This window comes from Panthera pardus, unplaced genomic scaffold (assembly GCF_024362965.1).
Source record: "Panthera pardus isolate Hobbes unplaced genomic scaffold, ASM2436296v1 HiC_scaffold_8, whole genome shotgun sequence".
Taxonomy (NCBI): domain Eukaryota; kingdom Metazoa; phylum Chordata; class Mammalia; order Carnivora; family Felidae; genus Panthera; species Panthera pardus.
In genome coordinates, this window is record NW_026527013.1 from 2,665,631 (window position 1) to 2,690,122 (window position 24,492).

The window sequence follows — 24,492 nt, forward strand, 5'->3', positions numbered from 1 at the left end:
TCCCCTCCCCCCCCTCTCCTCCCCTCCTCCCCTCTCCTCCCCTCTCCTCCCCTCCTCCCCTCTCCTCCCCTCCCTCCTCCCCTCTCCTCCCCTCCCCCTCTCCTCCCCTCCCCCCTCTCCCCCCTCTCCCTCTCCCCCCTCTCCCCCTCTCCCCCCCTCTCCCCCTCTCCCCCCCTCTCCCCCTCTCCCCCCCTCTCCCCCTCTCCTCCCCTCTCCCCCTCTCTCCCCCTCTCTCCCCCTCTCCTCCCCTCTCCCCCTCTCCCCCTCTCTCCCCCTCTCTCCCCCTCTCCTCCCCTCTCCCCCTCTCTCCCCCTCTCCTCCCCTCTCCCCCTCTCCCCTCTCCTCCTCTCCCCCTCCCCCCCTCTCCTCCCCTCCCCCCTCTCTCCCTCTCCTCCCCTCCCCCCCTCTCCTCCCCTCCCCCCCTCCCCCCCTCTCCCCCTCTCCCCCTCTCCCCCTCTCTCCCCCTCTCCCCCTCTCCTCCCCTCTCCTCCCCTCTCCTCCCCTCTCCTCCCCTCTCCCCCCTCCTCCCCTCTCCCCCTCTCTCCCCCTCTCTCCCCCTCTCTCCCCCTCTCTCCCCCTCTCTCCCCCTCTCTCCCCCTCTCTCCCCCTCTCTCCCCCTCTCCCCCCCTCCCCCCCTCTCTCCCCCTCTCTCCCCCTCTCTCCCCCTCTCTCCCCCTCTCCCCCTCTCCCCCTCTCCCCCTCTCCCCCTCTCCCCCTCTCCTCCTCTCCTCCTCTCTCCCTGCCCTCTCCCACCTCCCCCTGTGGGTGTGTGCACATTCTGTCTCTCACTTAAAACAAATAAACTTAAAAAAAGAAAAAAGGATATAGAAGCTTCCTCATTCAAGGAGGAATCCTCGCTGGGACCACTTTGACGCTTACCCAGCCCCCACCTCGGGGTTGGACATGGTCTGAGGGTGGCTTGTGGCCTCGGAGGGTCTGAAGCAGGAAGGCGACATGGTGCTTGGGAAGGAGGGTGGCCGGAGGGCAAGCTCCAGGACCCAGACTTAGATGACACACTTGCACTAAGCAGGACAAAGGCCGGGAGTCCTGGCGGAAGGTCCCTCAGAGCAGCCGCCGTCCTCCCCGTCCCAGCCGCCTGTGGTTTCCACAGCCTGTGGGGTGTGCCTCCCCCCCCCTCCCACCACCACCGGGCTCCTGGGAGGAAGTGGCAGGCCTTGGCCATCACTGTGGAGTTCGCCGTGGTCACCGGGCAGTGAGGGGGCTGCTGCCCGCCGGCACTGACCTCTCCTGCCCTTCCTGCCCCAGGCTGACCCGGGCCGGCTGACCTTGGCCGGCGGGCTGTGCCTGCCCTGCGTCGCCATGGACCAGGACTACGAGCGGCGCCTCCTCCGGCAGATCGTCGTTCAGAACGAGAACACGATGCCCTGCGTGAGTACCGGGCACCCTGCCCCCACTGGCGCCGGCTGGGCCCCGGGGTGGCGGGGAGCAGCCTCTAGAGCACTGGGTGCCGGGCCGGCGAGAAGCACGTCCTCCCGCGGGCCTCCCGGTGGCCAGGGAGTCCCCTCCCCGGGCTTCCGGCGTGCCTCCTGCTGCTGGGGCCCACAGGGACGGTCGGCTTCCAGACCCCTGTTCCCCGGGGCCACGCCCGGGACTGACTGCAGGGACGAGGGCAGGTGAGCTGCTCTCCCAGTTTCCGGAGAGGGAGCCGAAGGGCCTGGGGTCTCAGGCCTGTGGGGCCGGCCTGACCGGGCAGAGCCGTGGCGGCAGCTTGAGGTGGCCCTGTCCTTATCTTCGGAACTCAGCAGAGCTTGGGGAGGCCTCTTTTCCTGGACCCCACCCCTCTCAGCCACGCCATCGTGGGCCCCTGACGGGTCACGGGCTGTGCTCACCGCTCTTCTCAACGCTCTCAGCTCTGTGCCGGGCAGTTGAGGCCTTCGCCCGTGCTGTCACGGGGCCACGCTCGTCCTGGGGGTCCCGTCGAGGAGTCCTGCCTCCCCAGCTCCTGCTGTGGCCGGCAGTCCTCGCCTTCACGTCCCCCGCTTCTGTGTGGGTCTGTGTCTCTGACTCTTCGGACACCAGGCGTAGATTTGGGGCCCATCCCACCCGGGGTGGCCTCGTCTTAACTGGATCACGGCTGCAAAGATGCTGTTGAATGAGGTCACATCCCGGGTGCGGGGGTGGGGACGGCTAGAACTTCAACCCGTCCTTCTGGGGGATGGGGGGGATGTATGTGGTCCAGCCCCCAGCAGGTCCCTTAGAGAGAAGGACTCTCCTGGGACAGTTCAGAGGGCTGGGCTGGTTTCCTGGGAGCAGGGCCCCCGCGTCCATGTGCCGGCTCCAGAGGGGGAGTCGTGCTTCTGTGGGAGACCGTCCTTGCCTGACGGAGATGGGGCCCGAGGAGCAGCAAAGTGTCGGGTCCGTCGCGGTGGCTTAGAAGCGAACAAAGCCCCGTGGCGGGGGCCCGTGCTCTCGGGCTGCCCCGTTCTCGAGGGTGTCGCCTCCCCAGCTGGGAGGATAAACTGAGGCCCGCCGGCAGCGTTCCGGCCCGCGGCTCCCATGTCAAAATGTTTCACCTCTGCTGCTCGATCCGCTCGTTCAGCGGCCAGAGGCCTCGCGCGAGGAGGCGGGGTAGGCCTGGCCCGGGGTCTGAGAGGAGAGGCTGGCCTTGGCGTCGCGCGCGCTGGGGAGCTCTCAGGCACCAGCCCCGCCCTGCCGTCATTCCAGGTCGCAGAGATGCGGCGAACCCTGACGCCCGCCAACTCTCCCGTGTCCTCCCCCAGCAAGCACGGAGACCGCTTCATCCCCTCGAGAGCCGGTGCCAACTGGAGTGTGAATTTCCACAGGATCAATGTGCGGGCCCAGAGGGCAGGGCCGGGGGGAGGGGGGCCGGGCGGGCGGCTCCAGCTGACCCCGCCTCGTCGCCCGCAGGAGAATGAGAAGTCTCCCAGCCAAAATCGGAAAGCCAAGGACGCCACCTCGGACAACGGCAAAGGTCAGGGGTCACACCCTGTCTGGCCCCCTGCCCCGCCCCCCCCCCCCCCCCGCCCCCTCCCCCAGGCCTCACAGAGCCCGCCGCCCACAGATGGCCTGGCCTACTCCGCCTTGCTGAAGAACGAGCTGCTGGGAGCCGGCATCGAGAAGGTGCAGGACCCGCAGACGGAGGACCGAAGGCTGCAGCCGTCCACGCCTGAGAAGAAGGGCCTGTTCACGGTGAGCACGCTCTCCCTGCTGGCAGCGTGCGGCACAGGCCCCCTGCAGGCTGCCCGGCTCGGCCGCCCGCGCTCGGCCTGTGCTCACGCCGGGAGCCGCTGGGCCCTGTGCCTCGAACCGGGGCTTTGCTCTCCCGCTGCTCCACAGGCAGCGCTGGGGCAGGCGCCAGGTGCGCGGTCCTGAGGCGGGGGGCAGCCGTAGGGCGGTGTCGGGAGGAGCCTGGCTCGGGTCTCTTGACGGAGGGCCGGGCCGGCAGGCTGGCGGCCAGGGGGGCAGGGGGAGGCCGGCACCGGGCGGTCGCCGTCCAGGGGAGGCCTCAGGCATGAGGCCCGCTTTGCTTCTCTGGATCCCCGGAGCCCGGGCCACGTCTCCGACCCGAGTACTCACCTCGCACTCCGGCCTGGCCACCAGCAGCGCGGGGCGCCAGGGCCCCGGGTGTGAGGTCCCCGAGCTGCGCGGCCGAGGCCCTGCTCAGCTGGGGTCCCCCCCTCCCCTGCCTCCAGTATTCCCTCAGCACCAAGCGCTCCAGCCCCGACGATGGCAACGACGTGTCTCCCTACTCCTTGTCCCCCGTTAGCAACAAGAGGTGAGTCTAGGCCTGTGGGGGCTGCAACAGGGCGGGTGGGCAGCCAGGCGGCGCTTGGGAGCCTAGCTTGGTCCTAGGACTGCACATGGGGTACAGAGGAGGTTCGGTGGGGACGCGCTTCTGGCTCAGTGGCGTTGGGCCCAGACAGGGCTGTCAAGGAGGGCTCCCCGGAGGAGGTGTCGGGCAGAGGGCGTGATGGGGCTGTCAGAGCTCAGGGCGGCCCGACGGCCGGCGGTCACCACCCATAGCTGTGGGGTCATGTGGGTGGCAGGAGGAGGGGCAGAACGGGCAGGAGAGCACGAGGGGGAGCCCACAGGTCACGCCAACGGCACCCCACGCGGTGGGCTCTCCCTGCAGTCAGAAGCTGCTGCGGTCGCCACGGAAACCCACCCGCAAGATCTCCAAGATCCCCTTCAAGGTCCTGGACGCGCCAGAGCTGCAGGACGACTTCTACCTGAACCTGGTGGACTGGTCGTCCCTCAATGTGCTCAGCGTGGGGCTGGGGACCTGCGTGTACCTGTGGAGCGCCTGCACCAGCCAGGTGGCGCCAGCGCGCGGGGGTTGGGGGGGCTCGGGGGACTTTGGGGACCTCCGGGGCCGGGGTAGCACCCCTCTGCCCTCCCCGGGGCCTCCCCTTTGCGTGCACGCTGACCCGGGCGAGGCCCCCGGGTCCGGCCCGGCCAGGGGACCCCCCTGAGGGCCGCTTCCTCGGTGGCGGTCATCAGCAGCCACCCCACCAATCTGTCAGAGTAGCTGCTGGGGTTCGAGTTCTGCTCTTCGCAGTAGGCTGTTTTCGGGAATGAGACGAGACGCGGGCGGGTTTCAAAGGGGCACGTGAAGCCCCCTCAGGGAAAGGGCCGCCCCTCTGCTCCCAGCAGCCTGTGGCCTGCCCCGGGGCGGTGGGGGAGGGGGACTTGAGCGCCCGCCCCATCTCTGTGTGGTCAGTTATCCCCGTGCCGGTGTGTGTCCCCTCCTGGCCCACAGCGTCCCAGGCACCCCGGCCTCGTTGCCCTGGTGTTCGTAAGCCAGCGAACGGGTGCTTGGGAGGGTGGACGGGTGCACAGACAGGTGGCTGTGCGTCCGCACTCACCGACCGCTTCCCCTTTCCCCAGGTGACCCGGCTCTGTGACCTCTCGGTGGAAGGGGACTCGGTGACCTCCGTGGGCTGGTCTGAACGGGTCAGTACGTGGGCCCCATCCCCTAGCCGGGCGGAGTCAGGGAGATATGACCCAGTCTTGCTGGCAGGGGCCCTCCCCAGTGTTGAGGGGGCTTTGGGGACCCAGAGGAGCCAGCAGCCGGCCTGGAGGTCACTTGTCTAGTCTCCGGGAGTCTAATCTCCACCTGCACCCCTGCCTGTCCCCAGCCTGTAAAGATGGTTATGGTGACTCTAGGTCAGACTTGGTGCCCTGCACACCTCTCCCTGCCCCCACAGCTGGCACGGCAGCCACAGGCAGAAACGCACAGGTGTTTAGGCTGTGTGTCTACTGGATTTTGACAAACCGGTGCACTTGTGTGACCGTTCCCCCAGAAAGTTCCAAGGAGGGGTGTCCTTTTGCTTCAAAGAAACCTGTAAAGAAACGGCCCCAAGGCCCTGCGGTGAGGAGGCAGAGGGAGAGGTCCCCGTGCCTGGGCCTGATGCCCACTCCCTCCCCTGTGTGCTCGGTCCTAGGGGAACCTGGTGGCCGTTGGCACGCACAAGGGCTTTGTGCAGATCTGGGACGCAGCTGCAGGAAAGAAGCTGTCCATGCTGGAAGGCCACACGGCACGCGTTGGTGAGAAGCCGCCCGCTTCCCAGGGGGCAGGTGTGATTCCCGGGGGCGAGGCCTCAGCCTCCCTTGCCCTCTGCCTGGCCTCCAGGGGCGCTGGCCTGGAACGCTGACCAGCTCTCGTCCGGGAGCCGGGACCGCATGATCCTGCAGAGGGACATCCGGACCCCACCCCTGCAGTCAGAGCGGCGGCTGCAGGGCCACCGGCAGGAGGTGTGTGGGCTCAAGTGGTCCACGGACCACCAGCTCCTCGCCTCGGGGGGCAACGACAACAAGGTAGGCACCGCGGGCCCCTCGCAGCCCTGGCCTCACCACGGAGTGAGGGCCGTGCGGGTTCTTCCCCCGGGGGGCGGACTGTGGTGGCCTCCGGGGCCTCACAGCCACTGCCCCCCGCAGCTGCTGGTCTGGAACCACTCGAGCCTGAGCCCCGTGCAGCAGTACACGGAGCACCTGGCGGCCGTGAAGGCCATCGCCTGGTCCCCACACCAGCACGGGCTGCTGGCGTCTGGCGGTGGCACGGCTGATCGCTGCATCCGCTTCTGGAACACGCTCACGGGGCAGCCGCTGCAGTGCATCGACACGGGCTCCCAGGTGTGCAACCTCGCCTGGTCCAAGCACGCCAACGAGCTGGTGAGTGCGGGGCCGGCCAGGGAGGGCCTGCGGGGACACACGCGTGCGCCTCCCTCCTCGTCGCTAGACGGCCTTCGGAGCCTCTCCGCGAAGAGCCAGGGGCAGAGGAGCCTGGGGGTGCGGGCAGGAGGTGGGGGAGGCAGGAGCCCTGGCCCCGCCGAGGCCTCCCATGGGGTCCTGAGGTTCAGCCAGGCCCCCGCCACCCTCGTCGTGCAGACCAGAGGTGCCTGGATGTGCCTGTCCTTGACCCAGACGCCCACACCCCCACACCCAGTGCCCGCCAGAGAGGCTCCCGGGCCTGTCAGGCGCCGTGTGTCCCACTCTGTCCAGTCACCGACCAGAGTGCGGGGAGCAGGGGCTGTGACCGTGCTCTCTCTACCTCGTCACCTGTGGCCTCTGTACCTCGCTCGCTTGGCGAGTCTGAGGTGCCGGCTCAGATGTCCTCGCGTCTGGGCCCCGGGCCTTGGAAGCGGGGGGGCCCGGGTTCCGACAGCACCCTCTCCGCCCCCCAGGTGAGCACGCACGGCTACTCGCAGAACCAGATCCTGGTGTGGAAGTACCCGTCCCTGACCCAGGTGGCAAAGCTGACCGGGCACTCGTACAGGGTCCTGTACCTGGTGAGTCTGCACCCCCCCCCCCCCCCCGACCCCCCAGCCCCCGGGTTTGGGAGACGTGCTGTGGCCGCCCAGAAATCACTGCCCTGCGCCCTGAGAGGCAGCGTGCGGCCCTGTGTCGGGGTTCCGCGGCCCGGGGGGCCTCCAGGACTGCACAGCAGGGCGGGCTCCTGTCCGCAAAGGTCACGTGGTACCGACGGCGGGAACCTGCTGTGCTGCGCCTCTGCCCTCCCTCCCTTCAGCCGGGTGTCTCTGTAGACACACGTGGAAAGAACTCTCTGCGGATCTGGGTCCCGGCACTCACGTGATCGCTGAGCGTTTCACCAGACCACCCTCTGTCAGGTCTTGCAGAAAGGCCCCCTCTGCTGCAGATGCTCAATTTCTTTTTTCTTTTCGGAAGAAGACGTCTTGTGCTTCAACCAACATGCTCTTTGTCCCGTCACGCAGAAGAGCGTCTCCGGGTGGTGGGCGGGAGGGAGGCCGTCTTGGGTTTTCCCGAGAGCGCTCCGACCCCGGCTCTGTCCGCGAAGCGCTGCCTGCGGGCGTAGGGACAATGGGGGTCTGTCTCCTTCCGCAGGCCATGTCCCCTGATGGAGAGGCCATAGTCACTGGTGCTGGGGATGAAACCCTGAGGTTCTGGAACGTCTTTAGCAAAACCCGTTCGACAAAGGTAAAGTGGGTCGGTATCAGTGCCAGCTGTTCCCCTGCGCGCGTCCCCTCGGCCTGTCCTGGGGGCTTCCCCTGCCCACACCCCCACCTCCCCACCTCCCCACCTCCCCACCTCCCCACCTCCCCACCCCCCACCTCCCCACCTCCCCACCTCCCCACCCCCCACCTCCCCACCCCCCACCTCCCCACCCCCCACCTCCCCACCCAGCCCCGTTCGTTCTGTTGGCCAGCATCTCCCTGGGAATCTCCTCTGTGGCCCCCCCCCCACCACGTGGCACGAGGCGCTCAGAGCCTGGCCACCCCCTACGCGCCTCGGGGTGCCGGGGAAGGTGCCCACGCAGGCTCCTCTGGCCCAGAACGTCACGTCCCCTCCAGGCAGAACTGCCCAGCCCCGGGGGCCTGGCCGAGCGGCGGGCACTTCCAGAGAGGTAGCCCGGGGGCCGCAGGCTCAGCGGTCCCTCCCGTGTGCCCCGCAGGAGTCCGTGTCAGTGCTCAACCTCTTCACCAGGATCCGGTAAACCCTCGGGCCTCTCTGTCCGGGTCGGAGGAGCACCGTCTCTCCTCGGCGTTCACGGACCCTCCCCTCTCCGGCACGCGGTCCCCGGAGGAAGCAGCCGGGGTGGGGCGGGGAGTCGGGCCTGGAGAGACCCCGAAGATTCTCATTAAAGCCTGATTGCGAACCCTGGCAGCCAGTGTTTGGGGCGGGGGTACAGCCGGGCACCAGCAGGAGAGGGGCTCCCGCTCCCTGCGCTGGGCGGCCCCGGCGGGGACCATCCGTTCGGACCGCTCTGCTCGGAGCACGACGGACGCCTCCTGGGACCCAGCCTGCTTCCGTTCACGTCCATCGCTGTGTCGTCGTCATCGTCGTCGTCCTGTCGTCGTCGTCGGGCCTGCATGCTCTTCCCGAAGCACGCGCTCGCCACCGCCGCTGCCTCCACCCACGCCTGCGGGACAGACAGCCGGACGCCTGGCCGGTCAGCCGAGGCTGGGCAGACGGCTGAGCTCGGCCCGCGGATCTGAGAGACACATCCAGCTGCCCGGCGTCTCGGCAGCTGTGCCCGTGACTCCACAGGCTCAGCACGGCGTCCGGCGCAGGCCCGGGGCAGGCTCCGTGCCAGGCGGTCATCTCGAGACGGACTTCTGCCCGAGGAAGACGAGTCAGGTCCATTTGTTGTGTCGTGCTCACCCCAACCCCCCACTGTCCTGTCACTGCCGGGTCCCAGCCCCGCCTTATCCCCAAGCAGGACTCAGGCTCTTACAGCCTGCCGGGCAGCCAGCCAGGGAGACCCAAGGGCAGAATCAACCCTGAGGGCCGGGTCCTCCTCCCCGGCGCCCCCCCGCACGCCCAGGTCGCCCCGTGGGGTCCCGACCCTGTGTTCCATTGGCTGTGGGGCGGCTGGGGGTGGAGGCCCCCCCCTCATGTCCTCTGCTCTGTCCCCAGCTGCACCTGGGCCCGTCCCCTCCCGCCGAGGGAGGAAAGAGGGCCTGGATGTGGCCCGGGACCTGAACAGCAGGCCCCTGTCCCTCCTCGGGTCGGTGGAGGGGTGGGTGTACTGGCACAGCGGAGCAGGCAGAGCGGGCCTGGGCTAGGCTGGGGGCCAGCAGTCAGGGCAGGGCCGCGCACATCCCCTCCGCGTCCCGGTGGCCTTGCGCTCCCTTCTGTCAGCCGTGTGTGCATGTGTATATACGTACTCGTGGCTTTTGTTTAGATTTGGTTTTGTGTTTGTGTAGACGGGTCCCAGGAAAGTTGAGGGGTGGTGGGGGAGGAGCAGTGGCTCAGCCGCTACAGTGGGGACGGCTCCCGGGCTCCCGACCAGCTGAGCCTGCCTGAACTGGGCGGGGAGGGGGCCGCCTCCCTGCGGGGCCGGGCCGGGGACAGTGTACATAGATGTGTGTTTTGATTGGTCGAGTTCTTATTTTTGTTTGAGCGTTTTTTTTAAGAAAACAACCCCGGCTCTGTCGCGCTGTCGCCTTGTGCCCTGCGGGAGCCCGGGAACCGGCTGTGCTCGTGTGGCCGTGCCGCCTGGGAGCTGGGACAGGGAGGTGCCCGGTGCACCGCTCGGGCCTCGAGTGCGGGGACGGGCACTGGGAGCGGAGCGAGCCTTGTTTCTTGTCAAACGCAGCATCGTCGTCATTAAACCGGTTGTGGGTTTACGCACTGCTGGGGCTGGCTGTCCGTCTCTCTGGTCCCCAGCTGGGAGGGGTCCTGCGGGTCTGCACGTGCCCGGGGCCGCAGGCCAGCCTAAGTGTCACAAACGGGCACAGGCGACTCGCCCTGGGCGAGCTGGCTGTGGAGCAGTCTCGCGGGCAGGCTGAGAGAGGTGCCCGTGACCCTGGCTTCATGGTCCCCCGGGGCAGAGGACATGGGTGTAGCCAGCCCTCGTGGCCCAGCCAGGGCACGGCCCTGCTGTGGGGGAGAGGCACCCACTCCTGGCTGGCATCCGGGAGGAGGAGGATGGGGCCGGAGGCGGCGGTCTGTGCCTGCACAGAGAGCGAGGGGAGGGGCCGGAGGAGACGAGGGCCGTGGGACTAGGGGCACGGGGCCACATGGCAGCTTGTGGGTGGGGCAGCTGCTTCTGTCACCTCTATCTGGCAGGTGGGGAAACAGGCCAGTGGGTGGCGTCACTGGCCCAGCGTGTCACACGGGGGGCGGGGGGGGGGGGGCGGTGAGATTTGTTGGTTGACCTTCGGGTGTAGCTTTTGCGAGAAAAGGGAAGGGGTGTGGTGGTGGTGGTGGACGAGGTGCAGGCAGGGGCAGCGAGTGAGGGGCAGCCGGAGGGGGAGCTGAGGACTCCGCAGGGACCGTGGAAGAGAGAGATCTGGAAGTGCTGGAGGGCAGCAGGAGGTCTTGGGGCTGGGGAGGAAGGCCAGCCCCGGCCAGAGTGGGGGCAGGACCTGGCGGGTCAGGGGGCCCCAGGGGTCTCAGAAGGGTGAGCCCTCTGCCGCGAGCAGGTGCCCACAGCGGGCACGCACCCCGGCCCCTCCCTCTAGGTGAGGAGCCCCGTCTGGGGCCGTGGGGACGAGAGACACTGGACCACAGCACCTGCCTTCGTGGGCCTCTGCTGTGGCAGGAGTGGGACGGGACAGGGAGAAGCCCACGTGGCTCTCAGTGTGGCAGGTGGCAGGAGGCCCTAGAAAATGTCATCTTCGAACCCGAGGCCCAATAGAGCCTCGTGTTTGATCAAGGGCCCAGAGAGCAGGGGGCACCAGGGCGGAGAGCACAGTCCCCGCACAGGCTCTGGGGCAGAGCCTGTGAGGGGAGGGTGGGGAGCGGATGGGGCAGGGCAGGTGGGGCCTCGGGGGCCCTTGGAGTTCACGTGTCTGTTATGTGGTATATCTCGGAGCACGTATCGGTGATGTTTAGTACATTCACGAGGTGGTGCTGCTACCGTGTCTAGTTCCAGAACATTCCACCACCCCAAAAGACAACCCGTCCCCATCAGCTGTCACTCCCTGCCCCCTCCCCAGCGCCCGGCCCCCACAAACCCCCTTCCTGTCTGTGGATGAGCCTGTTCTGGACGTTTCACATAAATGGAATCACACCCCGTGTGGCCTCTGTGTCTGGTTCCCTCCCTGAGCGTCGTGTGTTCAGGGTCCTTACGCCGGGCGGCGGGTGTGGGCGCCTCGCTCCTGCTCGTGGCCGAGGGACGTACGTGTGCGCGGGGGACACGGTCTGTGTCTGTCGTGCCATTGAGGACTGACTGTGAACTGAGCTGTGCACGCACGTGTGAGGGTCTCGCTCCAAGTGGTGGGTCAGAAGCAGAAGAGGGACAGGGTGGGGGGTGAGGAGGGAGGGCTGGGAATGGGGGGGTGAGGAGGGAGGGCTGGGAATGGGGGGGTGAGGAGGGAGGGCTGGGAATGGGGGGGCCCGGACGGAGCTTCTGGAGAGGTGCAGCTGAGGGCACAGCCCAGAGAGCCCCACGTGAGGGTGTTCTCAGGGGGCCCAGAGAGGGGGTGGGAGCCCCGGTTTTATGGCCACCACCCGAGGCACATGCCTGCCTTTCGCCTGGTCCTCCCCCTCCCGGGGGAGGCATCCTGGGGCGGGGGCGGGTGGCGGCTGTCTGGATGGAGGCCAGCGCTGGCCGGTACCGTTGCCGGGACACCGAGGGCCTTTGTCGCTGTCAACAATGGCCCCACAGGCCTTCCAGGCGTGAGCCCCTGGGGGCCCAGAGGCAGACATGCAGACCCTGGCGTGGCAGCGGCCAGAGGCTGCCCGGCCCCACATCCCCCAGGGGACCCTGGAAGTGACATTCCCAGCACCTCTGTACAGGTGAGTGCGCGCCTTGCCCCCAGACCCCACCTCTGGGTCTCGGGCCAGACGGGGTCTGGTGTGGCTTCTCTTGAATGTCGTCTGATTTCTGAGTGAAGGCATGCTGGTGTTGCTCTCTCCTCCCGCCTCCTGGCCTCCTCCACCCCCCCCCCCCCGCCTCTCCTCCCTCCCTGCCCACGGCCAGAGCGGGCGCCTGTGGAAACCGCAGGTCAGAGGCTCGCGTGGGCACCGCGCACGCATAGCGAGCAGACCCCAGTTTGCTGCCGCTGCTCCGAGAACCGGGGCTGGGGGCTCCGATTTGCCCTCCCCCGGTTCTGGAAGCCAGATGTCCGACCCCAAGGGGTCAGCAGGGCTGGTTCCTTCAGGGCCTGAGGGAGACTCTCTGTCACGCCCCCCGGCTTCTCGTGTCTTCGTGGCAGTTCTTGGCACCCCCCAAGGACGCGTCACCCTGATCTCTGCCCCATCTTCACGTAGCCTTCTCCGTGTCCAAACCCCTCCTTCCAAGGACACCAGGCGCGGCACCAGGGCCAGCCTAGCCTCCCAGCTTTACAGCTGTGTGTGCTGAAACCCCGTCTCCTAATAGGGTTCTGTTCTGAGATTCCAGGTGGGTATGGAATTGGGAGCCCCGTTGAGGACTGGGACCGTTTTCACGGTCTTCTGCAAATCACGTGCCTCTTGCAGTGTGGGTCTCGCCAGATGGTCTTGAACTTCCCCTTGAGCGAGTGGCAGACCTGTCTGTCCATTTCCTGACACGGATGTGCCGGAACCTACCAGGCTAATCCCCGCCCCCCTTCAGGAGACATGTGGGCTTCTGGTTTTCTGGGACCAGATCTGTGCCTGCAGGCGCTGGTGAAAAGCCTGTTGCCAGCGGCCCTGCGGGCACTGCCTCGGGGCAGCTCAGCGGCTCAGAGCCCCTGCCCGTCGTCGTGTGCGGGAAGGAGCGGCTGTCGAGGTTTCTGCTCGAGCAAGTGTGTGCGGCTTCGGCAGCTTGGGAGGTTTTTTTTCTGCTTTACTTTTAATAGTACCACGCTGTGGCTGTCTTCTCTGCCCCATGGCCTGTTTCCTGCACAGTCCCGTGCTCCCCCAGGGCCTTTGTGTATCCACCTGGAGCTTGGTGCTGCGACCTCCTCAGGGAAGCGGTCCTAATGCCCAGCCCAGGACAGGCTCTGGCCCCAGAGGCCGCCGGGAACAGGTGCTCCCCTTGTCCCCGCCCCCCGCGTCCCCAGGGAGAAAGGCAAGCCGAAAAAGTGAAAGGTTTAGTGAGGGTGCACGGAGGCTAGAGAGGAGGGGGCCACGAAGGGTCGGCCTCCTGCTCTGCTCAGGCCTGGGGGAGGGGGGTGTCCAGGCCCTTGCGCCCTCGATGCTCGCAACGCATGGCAGGGGGTAAAAAGGCCCGTTCCAGAGCCAGCCGAGGCCCGGGGGGAGGGCAGGGAGGGCCACAGGCTCAGCCTCCTCCTCCCCGCCCTTAACCCCCTCAGCGATGACTGCCTGTCCCTGGAGGGGCCCCGCTGGACACCGGCCATCAAGCAGGCCACCCGCTGGAAGTACACGCCCCTGGGACGCGACGCAGCTGGCCAGCTGTGGTCCACCGGCCTAACCACCTCAGACCCCCGTGAGGCCTGGTACACGTTCCCGCGGGCCCCGGACAGCCCCTACTGGGAGGCCCACGGCCACTGGCACAGAGGTCACAGCTGCCGGGAGCGAAGCATGCCCTCGGGTGAGTGCTCAGCCCGGTCTTGCCCCGCCACCGGGCCGGCCCCCCAGGGGAGGGCAAGGCGAGAGATGACCTCCTCTCCCCCCCCCTCTCCTGCCCCCGTAGCCTGTACCCAGCACCTCCGGGAGACCGCCTGGTACGACCCTGTCATCCCTGCCCAGTACAGGAACCCCGGCACACGGTGGGGGAGCATGCTGTGGAGGGACAGACTCATCCGGGGCAAGGAGTACGGTGAGGACCGGGGGCCCAGAGATCTGGGGGAGCAAGGCCCCTGGAGCGAAGTGGAGACCACCCAGGGCCAGAAAGCGGGGGACAGGAGGTGACCTGGGTCCTGGCCCCTACAGTGGTCAACAGGCACCAATACCGGGTGGAGCCACCGTGGCGGTCGGACCACGTGCCGTACTTGTCAGTGCCGCCGCGGCCGTGCCATGCCACCCAGAGCTACCGGCGGTGGAGCCTGGAGCCTTACCGCCCCTCTGCCAACCAGCGGCCCCCGCCCGCCCACCTGCCCGTCCGGTGATAAAGGTCACGCTGCCAGCACCGCCCCTGCAGGGACCCCTGTGCCTCTGACACTGCCCCCCCCCCCCCCCAACCCTGTGCATCTCTCCACTTCTGGGGCCTGGGAGGGTCTTGGGTGGCCAGGCGGCCAGATAAAGGGAGCTGCTAACCGAGACCCTGGCGACCAGAACTCTGGGACGAAGGCAGATGGACCCTGGAGGCGCCGGCTGCCCCCTCCCCACTCTGGGCCCCGGGCAGACAGCTGAGGCCACAGTCCTCACCCCTGGGTGGCTTTTTATTCATAGCCAGTCGTGGCCTTGGGCACAGGGGTGTGGGACTGGGTCCCCCCCCAACCCCCGAGCCTGAGGCTCCCATCAGGCCCAGTGACGACACCGTTCGTCCAGGGACCCGGCAGCACCTAGGAAACCCCGACCGAGCCTGGGGTGACGGGTGAGCTGGGCGCTCCCCTGGATCCCAGAGGGCCAAGCTCGGAGTCTGGGCTGCTGACCGCCTGCCCTCACCTGCCGTCCTCACAGCCGGGTGAGGATGGGGGGCAGGGATGGGAGCTGGGCATGGCCTGTAGAGTTCATGTGCACAGGACCGCGACGGGACGGTGTCAGGGTTAGGCTCCGGGGTCCCCTGCAAGAGAAAGGGATGAGGGTAGTCAGTGAGGCCGGAGCCTGCCGGGGGCCCAGCCCCGCCGCCCGTGGTCAAGGGTGGGGTGCGGCCCCAACTCACAGCTCCGCAGGCGGATGGGCCAGATCAGGAGACTGCACAGACAGAGGGTGGCGGCCACGCCCACGCCACCAGTCACAGCCACCATCACCCAGTGGTAGAAGCCTACGCAGGCCCGGCAGCAGAGCTCCAAGCTAGGGGTGGGGCAGAAGCAGGTGAGCCGACATCCGCCAGGACCCGTCAGCCTGGGCCTCCCGCTCAGCCGTCGGGCAGCCGGAACCAGAGAGCCACCCTCAGCACCCCCTCACCCGGCTGGACTGCCACAGTCCCCTGCTCCCGGTTGTGCCAACAGCAGCCACCAGAGGGCTCCCCCCTGCCTCGGCCCCCAAGGCCCTACACACCTGCGCTGCCCCCTCCCTGCCCCCCTCCTCCTCCTCCTGTCGCCCTCACTTCCTCTGCTCCAGCCACACAGGCCTCCTCTTTGCCGTTCCTCCCCGTTTACCTGGGACTCCCTGACAGCCACCAAGGCTCAGGTCCAGTGTCCTCTCCTCCAGGAAGCCCACCCTGATCTCTTGCCCCAGTCAGGCTCCCACAAGCAGTGTTTCCTACACACCTTGCATTGGTCTGGATCACGCAGCTGTGTGCGTATTAAAGTGGCTGGCGTTGCCCCCAGGTCCCTGAGGACGGGAACAGACCGCCCTTGTTCCCAGAGCCCAGACTTCTACGAGGCTCTGCCTCAGTGTGCTAGAACCACCGGGGTCTGGAACCTTACAGGTTCTCAGGGCCTGAACAAGACTCTGGCTTTGCCCCAGCCCTGCCCACGGCCCTGGTACATCCGAATGCTGTGTCCTTGGCGCACAGCGGACCCCGCGTTTGCTTCCCAAGTAAGCCAAGTGCCAGAGGTAAGGAACAGCCGGGCGTCCCCCCTGTGAGAACCCGCCAGCGTGCCGCCTCGGGCCCAGGCAGAGTCCCCAGACCCCGGGCAGCGCCTGGCACCCGGCACACACTCGGCACGTCTTACTAAGTGAGGAAGTGAGCAGCACTCACGAGCAGGGATGCAGGCTCTGGATGGCCATGACCGCCAGCCCGTTGGCCACCTTATCCGAGAAGCTCATGGCACCATACACGAAGGCTCCGCTGTGCTGGGGGACACGGGCAGGCAGGTCACAGCCCGGCCCCGGTCCCCCAACCCCCCACCCGGTCCGCACCATCAGCCTTACCGTGTGGGGGCCGATGAGGTCGGCCGTCATGGCCAGCGAGGTGACGAGGATCGTGGCACAGCCCATGCCCAGCAACACGGCGGCTACGTACACGGCCACGCCGAGCCTGTCTGCCAGCGCCACCCAGGCAGCGAAGGCCAGGATCACCAGGAGGCCCGCGAAGTAGGTCAGCTGTGGAGGAGCGGGCCCAGGTCAGGCCCGCCTCGCCCTTGCCGGTTGGCACCTACCCCCTCTGCCCTTCGGTCTGCCGTACCTCCGGGCCCGGCCGCAGCCTGGAGGGGCGAGGGGAGCCATCCCTACGGGACCCCTGGCTCGGACCCCACAAGCCTCGGGGGCCTGGGGGCTGCAGCACCACAGAGCCCGCACTGTGGGGCCACAGCCGCGCCCGAGTCCATTAAAGTTAAACAGCGTGAAATGTTCAGTTCCTTAGTCGCGCTGGCCAGAGTTCAAGGGCTCCATGGCAGCCCCAAGTTCTAGAACCCTGGAGCCCTGAGCCGCTCCGAGGCGGGGACTCTAGACCTCCCAGACACAGGGCTTCCACAGTGTGGGTGCCGCGGTCCGGAGCCGCCTCCCCCCACCCACCCCAGCTCTCCCCGCTGTGGGATCCACCACCCCCCCCCCCCCCCACTTACGTTCCTCCCGATGCACTTGTTGATCGGCTTCATGAGGAAGGACGAGCAGAATCCGCTGACGTACATCACCAGCGGGATGGTGGCGATGAACTTCTGTCGGGGCAGAGCGCAGGCGCGCCTGTCACGGGCGGGCCCCTCCTCCCCGCTCCGCGCCAGCCCGCGCCGCCCAGCTCACCTTGGGCAGGTCGAGCGAGTAGGTGAGGTACATGGCTATGTACGTCTGGGACAGGTTCACGATGAGCCTCGTGCTCATGTACAGCAGGCCCACCTGCGGGCAGAGAAGGCTGGGCTCCGACGGCGCGCCCTGCCCCCATCGGCAGGGGACACGGGGCCCACGGGAGCCGCCTGCAGGGAGGAGGGCCGCTAGGGACAAAGAACGTCTGCCCGGGGGTACAGGACGATGGAGTGACACCCCCCCCGCCCAGAGTCGGGGCCTCAGGTCCAGCCCCACTCTGTCCCCCACGCCCCCGCCCCCTCAGCACACCTGATAGAAGGCGGGCTCCCGCAGCCAGTGTTTCCAGAGCAGCAGGGGCTGGGCGGTGGGCGGGGCCAGCAGCGGGCTGTGCTCGTCGGGCTCCTCCGCCCGCGGCCGGCGCCCTTCCCTCGTGCCCGCGTGGAACAGCAGCGAGAAGACGGCTCCCACTCCGACCACCAGCAGGGACAGGTTCTGGAGGCCAGGCGGGACAGGGGTCGGCCGGAGCCCAAGCCCCGGGGTCCGGGGCCCCGGGGTGTCCCGCCCGGGGCCCAGCTCACCTGGAACACCCGCGCGTCTCGGACGCCCAGCTGGTCGCGGGCGTCCCGGGCCACGTCCGTGTGCGGGGAGCCCTGCAGGCGGAGCAGCAGCCAGGCGGCACCGTACACGGTGATGTTGGCCACCACGGTGAAGGCGTACCTGGCGGGAGGCAGGCGAGGCTTCGGCGCGGCGGCCCGGGAGGGCGCACGGCGGCCGCTTCCCCGGGGGCCCGCGCCGCCAGAGCCACCGCTGGCATCCGGGGAATCGCTGGCTGCTGGGTGATCTCAGCCACTAAACGTCGGGTGGCCCCAGGAAAGCCCCGGCTACGCGTTATCCGAGGATTGACAATGACCCACGAGTCCACCACGACGACCCGAGCCGTCCGGGCACCGAGACTCGGGGAAGCAGGGCCATGGCCCACACGCCTGTGCGCTGGAGATGCTCAGAAGCCAGGATGTGGGGATTCTTGGTTCCCAGCTCCTGGGCCAGGGCCGCATGGTCTAGAAGCATCCAGGCCTGCTCCTGCCCGCAGCCCTAGAACAGTGTCCCTCCGGGGCTTGGGGGCAGAGCCTCTGGATCTCACACCAGGACTCAGTTTCCCTTTCTGAAAGTGAGCACAACACCCCCAGAGATCAGAGTGAATTGGCCACAAGGCTGGTGGTAAAGCATTGGCAGGTGGAAGGTGCCCCCCCGAGCTCGGTCTCAGCCCTGCCTGGCCCGCCAGCTGGGGCCCTCGGGCCCGGCGCAACCCCCGTCATTGGCGCCCACGGCTCCGCGCCATGATGTGGAAGTCAGAGGCCGGGCTGGGCAGCGCTGGGGCCAAGCGGACCGAGGTGGAGAAGGCAAGGCCCCACTGAAGGTGCCAGAGGAGTGCACGCTCAGGGTGCCTCCCGTGAGCCAGTCCTCCCCCCAGCTCCGGCCACAGGGGCCGCCACCACGTGTGCTAGCCCTTCTGCCTGGCACTTGATCATCTCCTGTACCCTTGTCCCGCTGCACACTGGCCCGAAGGGGCGGGCTCTGCACCAAGCCTGGCCTTGCCATGACGATCAAAGATAATCCACACAAAGGGCCTAGAACTGTGCCTGCACCTGCACACAGCAAGCACTGCATAAATGCTCCCATTACCATATCCAGGAGAACCTCCTTCAGTGCCTCAAACCAGCCAACAGACAAGCCCGGCGCCAGCTGTATCCATGTGGGCAAGCTGGAGTCTAAGATGGCCCTCGATCTTCCCACACCCTGGTCGCGTCCTAATCCCTCCCCTCGAGAAGGGGACTGTGGATAAGCGAGATCACTCCCACTGTTTAGGTAAAAGTGACAAAGGTAAAGGGGTCCTGCAGGTATAATTAATGGAGATTATCCTGGGTGAGCCAAGCCTAATCAGGAGATCCTTAGGAAAACCCAAGCCTCGGGTGAGACCCCAGGCGTAGCCACCACCTCGACGGGGGCCTCCAGACACACCCTGGGGCAGAAAGTACAGCTGAGCAGTCAGGCTCCACACCCACAGCGACCAGGAGATGCTATCTGGTGCCGTTTTAAGCTGCTGACTCTGTGGCCGCAACGGCGGAGGGATACGCCATCGTACAGACGGGTCACCCGGGGCTGGCGGTCCCGGAGCCACACGGCCAAGCGGAGCCCAAACGCGGACGGCGCCCCGGTCTCCGGGCCTCGCCGGTGCCCCACGTACCTGAGGGCCGTGAGCTCCACCTTCTCGTGGTCGTTGGTGACGAGCTCCGGGATGAGGCTGAGGTGGGCGATCTGCGTGGCGGCCCAGCCGAACTGGAAGATCACGATGAACGGCCCGTAGTAGAGGAGGGCGGCCCACTCCGGGGTACCCGCCCCGCAGCCCAGGCACGGGCTGAAGATGAAGGGGAAGGACAGCAGGACACAGACGGTGCCTGTGGACGAACGGAGAGCGGGGCGGTCACCCCACGGGGCCTTCCCACGAGCCCGCGGCTCCCCGGGGCGGGACCAGGCGGGGACGAGCCAGGCCCGGAAAAGGCCCTCGCAAAGTCCTACAGTGGGGTCGGAGTCAGCAGGTGAAGGGTTCCCCGGACAGACGGGGAAGCCGAGGCAGAGGGACCCAAGGTCATGCGGCCCAAGAGGACAGCGGAGCCAGGCCTCCACCTGCCAGTTCAGGTGATGCGCCCCCGGTGTCTAATGGGGAAACTGAGGCACGTGAGGTCACGTGCTATAGCGAGTACAAGGGCAGGGCCAGGACCTCCAGCCAAGTGTTAGGAAAGGACAAGGACGAGGCCTCCCCACGCCAGCCTGGGGCCCCCCAGGGTGACAGGGCGGGGGGGGGGGGGGGGGGGGGAGGGGTGCGGAGGGAATGAGAGGAGCTGCGGGTCGGCAGGTTGAAAGGGCGCCACTGCCCACCACACACGCCATTTATGCCCCCAACTTCCCCCTCCTGCCTCGCCCGGTAGGGCCTTTTCCTCCCCCAGCTCCTACCAAGCGGCCCACGGGGCTGCCAGCCGTCAGAAGGCCAGGGGACGCCGGGTGAGGCTACACTGGACCCTGCCCTCCCTGAGCCCCAGTGTCCCCATCAGCTCAGGAGGAGGCCTGGCCTCTTCCTGGAAAAAAGCCCGATACCTCAGAACAAGCCCAAGTCCTCAAGGGCAGCCAACAGGCCCTGCGGGACCGGCCCTGCCCCCTCTGCCCCAGCCACAACGGGCCTCCTCCCTGCCCCCGCACGCCAGGCTCCGTGCTACCCCAGGGCCTTTGCACAGGTCGTCCTGCTGCGTGGAATGCTATTCCCTCACACCGTCCCAGCAAGGCTGAGTCCTTTTCGTCCCTCAGAACTCAACTCAAACGCCACCTCCTCAGAAAAGCTCTCCCTGGCCGACCCAGTCACCGGCCGTCCCGTCCCCGCCCCGACGCAGCCCATCTGGACACGGCTTCCTTCTCATGTGCCTTAGCACACACACGGATGTTTCTGTCTCTGCTTGTTTCCTGCCTGCCTCCCCCGCCAGACCAGGCTCTGGGAGGGCGGACGACAGGTCTCTCTGGGTCACTTGTGTGGCCCTGGCCCACCAGCACGAGGCCCGGTACAGACTTTTTGAGTGACTAAGTGATAATATTAATAATGCCACCAATTTACAGCCTGAAGAGGTGGGTGTTCCCACCATCCCCATTTTCCAGCCGAGGACCCAGGTCCATCGTGTGAGCCGCAGAGCCGAGAACCCAGCCTGCTGCCACCCCCCCACCCCGCCCCCGAGCTGCTCCTTCCCTCCAGCTCAGGGCCCTCTCCCCCACCTCCCCGCTGGGCCCAGCAGCTGGCCTCCCCTCCTCCCCCGAGGCTCTGGACCTCACGCCCCGACGCGGGGCCCACGTCCGCAGTCCCGGGATGGGGAAGTGAAACCAAACCCAGCTTTCCTTGCTATGTCTCTGGAATTGGCGATGGGCGGGGCATCCCGATCCGATTCCTGGGGGCGCCGGGGCCCTGGAGGCCCCCGCAGGGCCCAGGCACAAACTGTACACTCTGGTCAGAAGAATGCGCTGCCCTGGCCAGAACCCGCCCTGGAGCCGGCCAGGCCAGGTTAACCATTGTCTGGACGAGGCTGCCTGGCTGGGGGACCTTGGGCAAGGGACTTGGGGCCTCAGTTTCCAGAAAGTGGAAATAACAAAAAAATCTGCCTCTCAAAGTCAGCATGAGTTAACATGCAAAGGGCACCCGGGTGGCTCAGTGGGTTGAGTGTCCGACTTCGGCTCAGCTCAGCTCATGATCTCACGGTTCGTGGGTTCGAGTCCCTCGTCGGGCTCTGTGCTGACAGCTCGGAGCCTGGAGCCTGCTTCGGATTCTGTGTCTCCCTCTCTCTTTGCCCCCCGCCCCCAACTTGTGCTCTGTCTCACTCGCTCTCAAAAAGAAACATTAAAAAATTTAAAAATAAAAAAGATTAACGAGCAAAACCTGCCTCGGGTGCTTTAAAACTGTGGTAGGTCACATTTGCACAGCTGTCTCAACCGGCCGGAATGCACACGCACACACACTCCTATCCATCCTTCAAACCCCCAAAGCTAACGTCCCTTCCTTCAGAGCTCTGCTTCTCCCTTATGAAACCTAGTCCACCCACATGCCCCAGCGTGGACCCCACGGAGAATCATCCCATCTGGCTGTATCCTCTCGGGGCTGGGGGAAGCTCAGAGAGCTTGTTAAGGGAAAAAGTGAATCCATCACCACCGGCCACAGGCTCAGCGGCAAAAAAAAAAAAAAAAAAAAAAAAGAGAGAAGTGGGAAGGGTTGCCAAGGTGACTTTCACTCAGGTCCTCTTATCAGGCCTCAAGAGGGGCTGCCTCGGCTTCCTCTCAGATCCTCCTGGGTCTCCCCACACGCTCACCCTGCGGCGGAGAAGGGGAAGGGGTGCAGGTGGAGGCCGTGGTGCCTGGTAGGGGTGCGTAGCCCCCAGGCCGGTTGTACATAAACACAAAGCCGGCTCTTTATTTATAAAGGTGCCTAACCTTTGCAGGGGGGAGGGGAGGCCGATTCTTCCTCTGGGGTCTGGTGGGAGCCTCACCGAACCCCAGGCCTCCCACCTATGAAAGGGGCGCAGAATCAGGCTGCTAACAGCGTGCACTCCCGGGGACCCCTTCCCATGGCTGCTTCCGGCTCCCCAGGGGTGGCTCCCCTGTCGGCCCAGGGAGAAGACCCCCACACCCACGTATCTGTCACCTGTCAGGCCTAGGAACTATCGCGTTTGCTCGTCAAGGAGTTGACCTGAACAGAACTGCGTTTGAGGCCGGGCTCTCAGACTCTGCAAGCAATCCCCGCACCGGCCCAAAGAGGAGCACCTTTCCCGTCCGCTTTTCAGAGGGGAGCACCAGTCTGAGTCTCCCGTGTCTCCCTGCTCCCCTCCCCGGCCGCTACAGTCTAAAGTGACCCCAGGGCAGCCTGGGTGTCCTCGGCGCCCGAGAATCCCGACCTCCGGCCGCTTGGAGATCTGCTGCACCTGGCAAAAACAGCACTCACGAGGGCCCAGGGCAAGTCACTGCCTCCTCGGTCACTGTTCCCAAGGGCAAGGAGACATCGGCCGGCCCCTCCTAGCTTCTAGAAAGCTGCTGCCCGGAATTCGCAGGGCAGGATTCCTGTGCCTGCCTCCCGAAATGCCCGGCGGGCCCCAAATGCCGGGAGGCACCCGTGCCAGGGGGAGGTGGGCAGAGAAAGCGGCGGGGGCTAATCTCAAGGCCCAGGGTCCACGGCGGCACAGAAGGGATGCTGGGAGGCCGGACTTATCAAGGGTGTGCACGGGGCGGGACACCCCAGCTCGGGGGCACCTGCCTCCACCCCCTCACCAACACAGGTGTTCTGACAGCTCCCCCAGAGCCCCACCCCGTTGGCCCCGCAGACCCCAGCCCCCTCAGCCAGACAGACACAGACCCCTGACTCCTTGGTCTTACCTGCCCCCAAGTCTTGGCTCGGGGACAGCACCCTCAAACCTCCCAAGCACCAGGCTGCCCGAGCCGGGGCAGACGATGGGCAGAGGCGCACCGGAGAAACGGACAGACTGACAGAAGGGGGGGGGGGGGGGTCTAGGCAGCCTGACCCCCCACTCACACCGAGTTGTCCTGGGTGGTCACCCAGACAGACAAACAGAGAAGCCAGACCAGGCAGAGCGACAGAGGTGGCACTAGGCAGGCAGAGCGTTCAGGGTGCCCATGGGGGTCAGAGAGAAAGACAAAGGGAAGTGACACCGGAGGGTCACATGAGCGGTCAGATGGCAGACAGAAGGGGTACAGGGCAGCTAAGCAGACAGATGGGGGAGGCTCATGGACGGGGCAGAGTACTGGACGCAGGAGGTTCGGGCCTAGGGCAGGCGGGCACAGGAGGCAGGCAGTCCGACGGGGGAGGCTCGAGCCAGCGGGCAGTCAGACGGAGGAGGCTCGGCCGAGACTTACCGACCAGGTGCCAAGCCTTCCGAGGGCCGCAGCGGGCGCAGCGGCCGGCGGCGCGGTCGGCCTCGTAGCCCACGAGGGGCGTACACAGCCCGTCGGCCACCTGGCCGAGCAGCAGCAGCAGGCCCGCGCCGCGGGAGCTGTAAGCGCGCACCGAGTGCAGGTAGAGCAGCAGGTAGGTGAACCACATGGACGCGCACAGGTCGTTGAGGAAGTGGCCCACGGCGTAGCTCAGCCGAGCGGCCAGGGACAGTGGCCGCGGGGGCGCCCCCGCTCCGGCTGCTGGGGGCCCCGGGCCCATGGCCGCGCCCCGGACTCCGGCCGGGCGGTCGGGCGCGCGGCAGACGCCCCGCTCTCCCCGCGCCGCCGCCGCCCAAGTCCGCCCCGCGGAGCGCGCAGGCCGAGCCCCGAGCCCAAAATTAAGGCCTGGTCGGGGCGGGGCGGGGCAGGCTGACGGCCGCCTCCGCCAATCGGGGCCGCGCGCCGGGACCCGGAAGCCAATAACCAGGGAGAGGGGCGTGGCCTCGGGGCCGGTTCGGCCTCCGTGCCGGGCGCCGGCGGGGTGAGACGGTCCTAGCGCCGGACGGTTCGCCCTGGGGTGAGAGGGACCCCCACGCACGTGGGCGGCGACACGGGAGCGCCCACGCCCGGACCCCCGCCTTCAGGCCGGCGCCCCCCTCGCCTGACGGCAGCGCTACGAGGCCTACCGTGTGGGCCGGGAGGGGGGTGGGCTGGGGGGCGCGGGAGATGGGGGAGAATTCTGAGTCTGAGCTCGCCCCTCCTCGGGGTCCGGTGACTTCCCGACCCGGAGAGACCCAGTCGGACGCGGAGAGGACGCATTCGTTCTAATTAATTAGTTATTAAGGATAATAATGGGGATAATCATCATAATAACACCAGCTGGTGTTTAATGAGCGCCGGCTGTGCCAAACGGCCCACGTGGGTTTTCTCACCCAAGCCTGGAGGGAAGCGAAGCGAGTGTCTCCCATTTCACACAGGCCCAGAGACCCGAGCGGCCGTGCCCCGGGGGCTCAGGGAGTCAGGTGCCTGCGAGGCCTGTGCTCGCAACCCCTCCCCACCCTCCTCCAACCGCCCTCCCACGACTGGGTCACCACACGAGCGGTTTCAAGTTCCCCCAAGCGTTGGGTGCGGTTGTGCCCCCGCGCCCCCAGGGCCCCTCCGGCGGTGGTTGAACATCTGCACTCCAGCCAGAAACCCCACTCCCTCCCGGCTGTTCCAGCCTTTAACTCTGGAGGGCCTCAGTCTCCCCAGATCTGGAATGGGTATGATGCACATTAAAAGTTATATGGGGGGAGAGGGGGTGCCGTAGCGCCTGGGTCGTTCAGTCCAGTAAGCTTCCTACTTTGGCTCAGGTCATGATCTCCCCGGTCCTTGGGTTCAAGTTCCCTTCCGCCTCTGTGC

At 67.0% G+C, this 24,492-nt stretch overlaps 3 protein-coding genes across 5 annotated transcripts in view; 2 read left to right on the forward strand and 1 right to left on the reverse strand.

Annotated features, from left to right (window-relative positions):
- FZR1 (fizzy and cell division cycle 20 related 1) overlaps window positions 1-9,594 on the forward strand; it is a 24,525-nt gene extending 14,931 nt beyond the window's left edge. Inside the window, exons 2-14 of one of the 2 annotated variants that reach the window (XM_053898097.1) lie at window positions 1,267-1,389; window positions 2,686-2,811; window positions 2,890-2,953; window positions 3,044-3,171; window positions 3,675-3,757; window positions 4,115-4,298; window positions 4,870-4,935; window positions 5,427-5,529; window positions 5,615-5,799; window positions 5,920-6,153; window positions 6,666-6,770; window positions 7,345-7,446; window positions 7,913-9,594. In XM_053898097.1, coding sequence (XP_053754072.1) covers window positions 1,321-1,389; window positions 2,686-2,811; window positions 2,890-2,953; window positions 3,044-3,171; window positions 3,675-3,757; window positions 4,115-4,298; window positions 4,870-4,935; window positions 5,427-5,529; window positions 5,615-5,799; window positions 5,920-6,153; window positions 6,666-6,770; window positions 7,345-7,446; window positions 7,913-7,954 — 1,491 coding nt within the window. In that variant the 5' untranslated portion in view covers window positions 1,267-1,320 and the 3' untranslated portion in view covers window positions 7,955-9,594. The remainder of the gene's footprint in view (window positions 1-1,266; window positions 1,390-2,685; window positions 2,812-2,889; window positions 2,954-3,043; window positions 3,172-3,674; window positions 3,758-4,114; window positions 4,299-4,869; window positions 4,936-5,426; window positions 5,530-5,614; window positions 5,800-5,919; window positions 6,154-6,665; window positions 6,771-7,344; window positions 7,447-7,912) is intronic. The other variant, XM_053898098.1, reaches the window with a different exon arrangement.
- A 1,708-nt stretch (window positions 9,595-11,302) lies between these two features.
- TEKTIP1 (tektin bundle interacting protein 1) lies at window positions 11,303-13,957 on the forward strand. The gene is made up of 4 exons (XM_053898109.1): window positions 11,303-11,706; window positions 13,185-13,423; window positions 13,526-13,651; window positions 13,765-13,957. Exons 1-4 carry the CDS (start codon window positions 11,615-11,617, stop codon window positions 13,938-13,940), a joined length of 633 nt encoding a protein of 210 aa, XP_053754084.1. The 5' UTR covers window positions 11,303-11,614; the 3' UTR covers window positions 13,941-13,957.
- Window positions 13,958-14,192: 235 nt separating this feature from the next.
- MFSD12 (major facilitator superfamily domain containing 12) lies at window positions 14,193-23,486 on the reverse strand. 2 transcript variants are annotated; one of them, XM_053898099.1, is made up of 10 exons: window positions 23,074-23,484; window positions 18,866-19,076; window positions 17,199-17,337; window positions 16,930-17,112; window positions 16,621-16,713; window positions 16,446-16,538; window positions 15,814-15,984; window positions 15,641-15,735; window positions 14,657-14,787; window positions 14,447-14,557 (listed from the first exon to the last, which is right to left on the reverse strand). In XM_053898099.1, the coding sequence occupies exons 1-10, from the start codon at window positions 23,369-23,371 to the stop codon at window positions 14,541-14,543; spliced, it is 1,431 nt and encodes a 476-aa protein (XP_053754074.1). In that variant the 5' UTR covers window positions 23,372-23,484; the 3' UTR covers window positions 14,447-14,540. The 2 variants fall into 2 exon arrangements, with proteins under 2 accessions (XP_053754075.1, XP_053754074.1); XM_053898100.1 differs by lacking the exon at window positions 14,657-14,787 and having other exon boundaries at window positions 14,193-14,557; window positions 23,074-23,486.
- Window positions 23,487-24,492: the final 1,006 nt, after the last annotated feature.